Genomic DNA, 4,970 nt, shown 5'->3' with positions numbered 1-4,970 from the left:
TTATGACATTATAATTTATATTTGAAGTTTAAAGGATAAACTTGTTTTTTAAGTTACGAACTTAGAGAACAACTAAATTGTTAAAAATTAATTTTTTTAGCCGAAGGTTCTTCTCTTCGGTTGAAATTTTAACTATTTTGATCAAAACTCGTTGCGTGTTTGGCTGAAAATGAATTTTTTAAGCTGACTATTTCAATTTTGTTTAAAACTTTATCTCTTTTAGTCAAAAATTTAACTAATTGATTAAAAATTCGTCTTTCTTGGTAGAAATTTAATCTTCTGGGTTGAAAGTTTATCCTTTTTGATTAAAAAAGCAAATTGTTTAGTTTAAATGACAATTGTTTCATACTTCGTTGTAAATATATCTTTTTTCTTCGAAAAGTTGATTATTTGACTGAAAGTTGAACTACTTTGTAGAATAATTAATTTTTGTTATTAAGGATTCATAATTATAGTTAAAAATTGAACTGTTTGCTTTTTAATGAACTTTTATGTTAAAAAGTCTACTGTTTTGTTAAAATAATTATATTTTGTTTAAAGTTTTTATTTTTTCGGATAATATAGTATATGAATGCATATATTTTGTTGAAAAGTTGTTCATGGTAGAAAAGTCATCTTTAATAATTAAAAATAAACTTTTTTGGGTGATAACTCAACTGTCTTCTTAAAAAATTGTCTTTTTGGCTTGAAAATTAAATATTTGATTGAATTTTAACATTTTTTTGTTTGTTTGAAAATTCGACCATTTTATTGAACATGCATCTTTGTATGCTGAAAAGAAACTTTTCTGCTAATGCAATTTTTGGTTGAAAATGATTTTTTGTTTGTTTTGAATTCATCTTTTTGTGTTGAAAATTGATCCCTTTCAGGTAAAAAAAAATCTTTTTTAGTTGAAATTTCAACTTTTCTGTTGAAAATGCAATAGATTTCGGCCTGAAATCTTAGAAATTTCAACCTGGCGGCGTTAGGTCCGACGAGGCCTCGACTACACTACCATTTAATTTTTTATAGTTTAAAGTTTAAAATTGAATATTTAAGAGTGATTAAATATAAATATGTGTATATGAATATATATAAATAATACTACGAGTGATTGATGCTGAAAATTGTTTAATTTCAGCGACCGGTATTTTAATCTTTTTAATTTTAATTCTCCAGATTTGTGCAACCTCATCTAAAGTTCATACAACTCGAAAAAATTCCGAGGCAGTTTATGTGGAAGGTGATACTCAGTTGGTATTTATCGACACCCCGGGTTTAGTATCATCCGGAGACTTTAAAAGGTACAACATGGAAGACTCCTTTAGAAGCGATGTGAACCGATCTCTCAAAAGGGCAGATATTGTGGGAGTCGTACAGGATATGGAAAATTCCAGAGCGAGGGAGAGGATCAGCAAACGAACTTTACCTTTGCTTGAAGCTTATGGAAAAAACAGACCGACTATTCTGATTTTAAATAAAGTAGACAGAATAAAAAAGAAGAAACATTTACTGGATGTTGTTAAAAATCTAACTGATGAAAAAAGCTGGCCTCACTTCATAGACATTTTCATGGTTTCTGCTCTGAAAAACGATGGCGTTGATGATTTGAGGGTACATTTCTTTCAAATTATTTATTGTTTACTACTCTTAAATTTACTATTACTTCGACAATGAAACTGTTGAATTTTAAAGCAAAAAGTTGGATTTTCAACCAAGAAAATTAATTTTCTATTAAAAAGAACAAAGTTTGAATAAAATACATTAATTTTTAAACAAAGATATCAATTTTCAAACAAAAATTTGATAGTAAAATTTAAAAAAAAATGGATTTCCAACAAAATAGTTAAATACAGTAATATAAATCTACTTTTACAAATTAAGAATCAATGTTATCGAAATAGTTTGTGTCTAAATTAGAAAATTGTCTTTCATTACTTTTTAATTTTCTAGCATCACATATATATTTTAATTAAAACAAAAATGTATTTTTTCAGTGATGTTTGAAAAGTTTCGGCCGTTCAGACTCGAAATTTGCTCATTTTTTGCTCAAAATCTTATGTCTTATTTTTTCAGAATTATTTCCTCGATTCTTCAAAGTGGAAAAAGTGGGACTATGATGCAGAAATTTACACCGATCAATCTCCAGAATTAGTGGTCGAAAGGACAGTGAAGGCAACGCTTTTAGATGACCTTCCACAAGAATTGCCTTACAAATTAGTCGTAAAACTCGAGCATTTAACCGTCTTAGAGGAAGGAACTATAAGCTCACTTGTTCAGATATTGTGTCCCACGGAGCGAATTTGCAAAGTTGTGCTTGGGCCTGGAGGACAAAGAATCAAAGATATTTCCCTACAATGCGAAAAAGCTCTCAGTAACGGTTTCCGAACTACCGTGAGGCTGACACTTGCAGTCTCATCCGCCGAGAAAAAAAATTAGCACAATTATTTGTATTAAAGTAAGTAATTATATACTAAGATTTTGTTTTTCTAATTCTAAGAGAAAGAAATCTATCCCCTTCATGTAAGGAGAGTATCACGAGAGTTTTATAATTTAAATAATATTACAAAATATGTACATAATAACTTGTAATATATGTAGGAAAATAAATTAGTTAGAAATCAACTATTCTGTAGGAAATACGAGGTCCGTATCCTTTAAATTTTCAGAAATCCATTCCTCAGCTTCTTTTTCTAGATCTTCTGTGAACGTTGACTTCCAATTTCCACTTTTTCCTTTTCTTACGAAAACGCCATTCATTAGAAGAACTCCGCATTCTTGAAGTTCTTCCGAATTCACCATTGGATTATTTTTGAAATTTTTTATGTCCAAGTAATCAAGTAGTTTGGACAATTCTTCGTCACTGTAGACTTTTCCAAGAAAATTTGATATTTTTTTTATAGAGGAGAGTAGATCCTGAAAATAGGTTTGTGTTTTTAATATAGAGCAAAAACTAAGGTACCACCTTCTTTGAATCATATTTCTATAATGATTCTTTTACAACTTACGGCCTGCATTTCTTCGTAAAACATAAAAAGGACATTTGGATGATCTTTTTGAGCCCAAGCTTCCTTTAAATGTTCCCAATATGGACTCCAAGCGGCTAAAAATAATTAAATGGTATCGTATAATAGTATCTATCTTGGGAAAAAATCTAAAAATATTAAGAAAAAATAACTATTCTTGGATTAAATAATTAAAATAACAATTAATAATATTATTAATTACAATAATTAAATAATTGCGAACTTCATTTGGGAATGTACAATATGGAACACTTTAAAAATATTCTATTTTGGAAGACTAATTCTAAAATGTTTTAATTTTTCAAGCACAAAATTTCACATGATTCAGTTTTGAAGATTAATTTCAAGCCTGTCAACTTTTTACGTTTATGATAAAAGTATTTTCATGTTCACTTTTCAGTAGTCAATTTTTCAAGTAACGGTCACTTTCCAAATTTTAGAAGAACATCTTTCAATTTTTTGATTTTCTTTTATGTTAGAAAGTGTACTTACGATTTTTAATTGAAATGTACACGTTCGAAATGGAATGATTTCTTTTTGTAACTTGATAATTTAGACAATTTATAATAATTAATATCGACTTGCGTAAATGACAGGGTTCCTGTATATTATAGCTCCTTTAAGTCTGGTTTCTCCGAGATGGAACCTTGTCATTTGGACCCGTTAATATTATCGTAATCATTAAAATTTCTATAATTTGAAACCGTATGAAACTGGAAACTGAAATTAAAAAAATTTTTAATTGAGGACGTCTAAATTTTTATATTTTTAGGCTGATTTTTTATAAACAATGCAAGTTCATTTAATAACTGTTAAAATTGAGCAATTGTGAATTGAATAGTTCAAGATTCAACTATTTTATTTTAAATTGGATGCTTTATTAGGTTAATAATTTCCCATTGGGCACAAACGATACCGTTACGACAACTTTACGACATCCTATGTCCATGTCGTTAATTTGATGATGTAATTTGGTATTGTACAAATACAATCAATAACTTTTCATTTTGCACATTTAATTTTCAAAATTATCATTGGCAGATAAAATTGTTCTACGCTTCTATTTTTTGTCTAAACAATTCTAATTCTTTATATAAAACATTGAAATAACGAAAATTAAAACTAAAAGTTACCTGTAAATTTTCTACTTACTAAGATCATTTTTGAAGTAATTCCAGAATGTTGGAAAATCGCCAATGTATCCCTGTGTTACAAAAGCTTTATTCTGAATGTACCAAGAAACTGCTACGTCTTTTGGATTTCTTGCCACGTAAACAATCTAGAATCAAACTTGAAAATGTAAAATCTCTGTAAGAATTTAATGGACCAATAAAAAGTTTCAATTTTATAATAATTTACCTTACAACCAGAATCTAAAATATTTGGTAAGAGACTAAAAGGGAAATGTGACTTGATAAATCTGGGGGATGAAAAAGCATCTAGCACTTCATAACCAGGTCTGGCGATTTCTTTGCAAAGTTGTTGCTTTGATACATCCCCTTTGTTCCATTCGAGAAGTGTTCTTGTCACTTCTGGGTGATTAAACATGCTGAATCTATGAATAAAATGTAATTTTTTATTTTCTATTGAGAAAATATGTTAAAATAGTAAATAAATCTCATTCATTCGAAATTATGTATCAAATTTTACTAAATAAATCAGTCTAAATAGTTATTGATTTCAAATCGTAGATTTCAAATTATTTATGTCTTACGGTCCAATCGTAAATCGAAAAAATAAATATGAGTCAAAAAAACATGTTCTTCGAAACTCAGATATTTATTTAATAGAAAATAAGAATAAGAAGAACGCATTCATGAGATTTACAATAACAGTAATAAAATTAACAAAAAAAGAAATTGTAGTGATACTTACAATAGATTTAATTTAAATGTTACTTTGCCTTACATTCAGGGCCTATCAGAAAGATTAAGAAATTCACTTAAAAAATTTAATATTAATGTT

The 4,970-nt window shown here is 28.0% G+C and overlaps 2 protein-coding genes across 2 annotated transcripts in view; one reads left to right on the top strand and one right to left on the bottom strand.

The window, feature by feature from the left end:
• Positions 1-2,596, top strand: part of LOC117169455 (GTPase Era, mitochondrial) — a 3,329-nt gene extending 733 nt beyond the window's left edge. The window contains exons 2-3 of the mRNA XM_033355878.1: positions 1,159-1,593; positions 2,056-2,596. Coding sequence (XP_033211769.1) covers positions 1,159-1,593; positions 2,056-2,418 — 798 coding nt within the window. The 3' untranslated portion in view covers positions 2,419-2,596. The remainder of the gene's footprint in view (positions 1-1,158; positions 1,594-2,055) is intronic.
• LOC117169371 (sulfotransferase 1E1-like) overlaps positions 2,504-4,970 on the bottom strand; it is a 7,617-nt gene continuing 5,150 nt past the window's right edge. Inside the window, exons 3-6 of the mRNA XM_033355762.1 lie at positions 4,365-4,560; positions 4,158-4,284; positions 2,988-3,082; positions 2,504-2,895 (exon numbers count right to left, since the gene is read on the bottom strand). Coding sequence (XP_033211653.1) covers positions 2,605-2,895; positions 2,988-3,082; positions 4,158-4,284; positions 4,365-4,560 — 709 coding nt within the window. The 3' untranslated portion in view covers positions 2,504-2,604. The remainder of the gene's footprint in view (positions 2,896-2,987; positions 3,083-4,157; positions 4,285-4,364; positions 4,561-4,970) is intronic.

Source organism: Belonocnema kinseyi, chromosome 1 (genome assembly GCF_010883055.1).
Source record: "Belonocnema kinseyi isolate 2016_QV_RU_SX_M_011 chromosome 1, B_treatae_v1, whole genome shotgun sequence".
NCBI lineage: Eukaryota > Metazoa > Arthropoda > Insecta > Hymenoptera > Cynipidae > Belonocnema > Belonocnema kinseyi.
The sequence above is the reverse complement of the archived record's forward strand: the minus strand, read 5'-3'. Positions and strand labels throughout refer to the sequence as shown.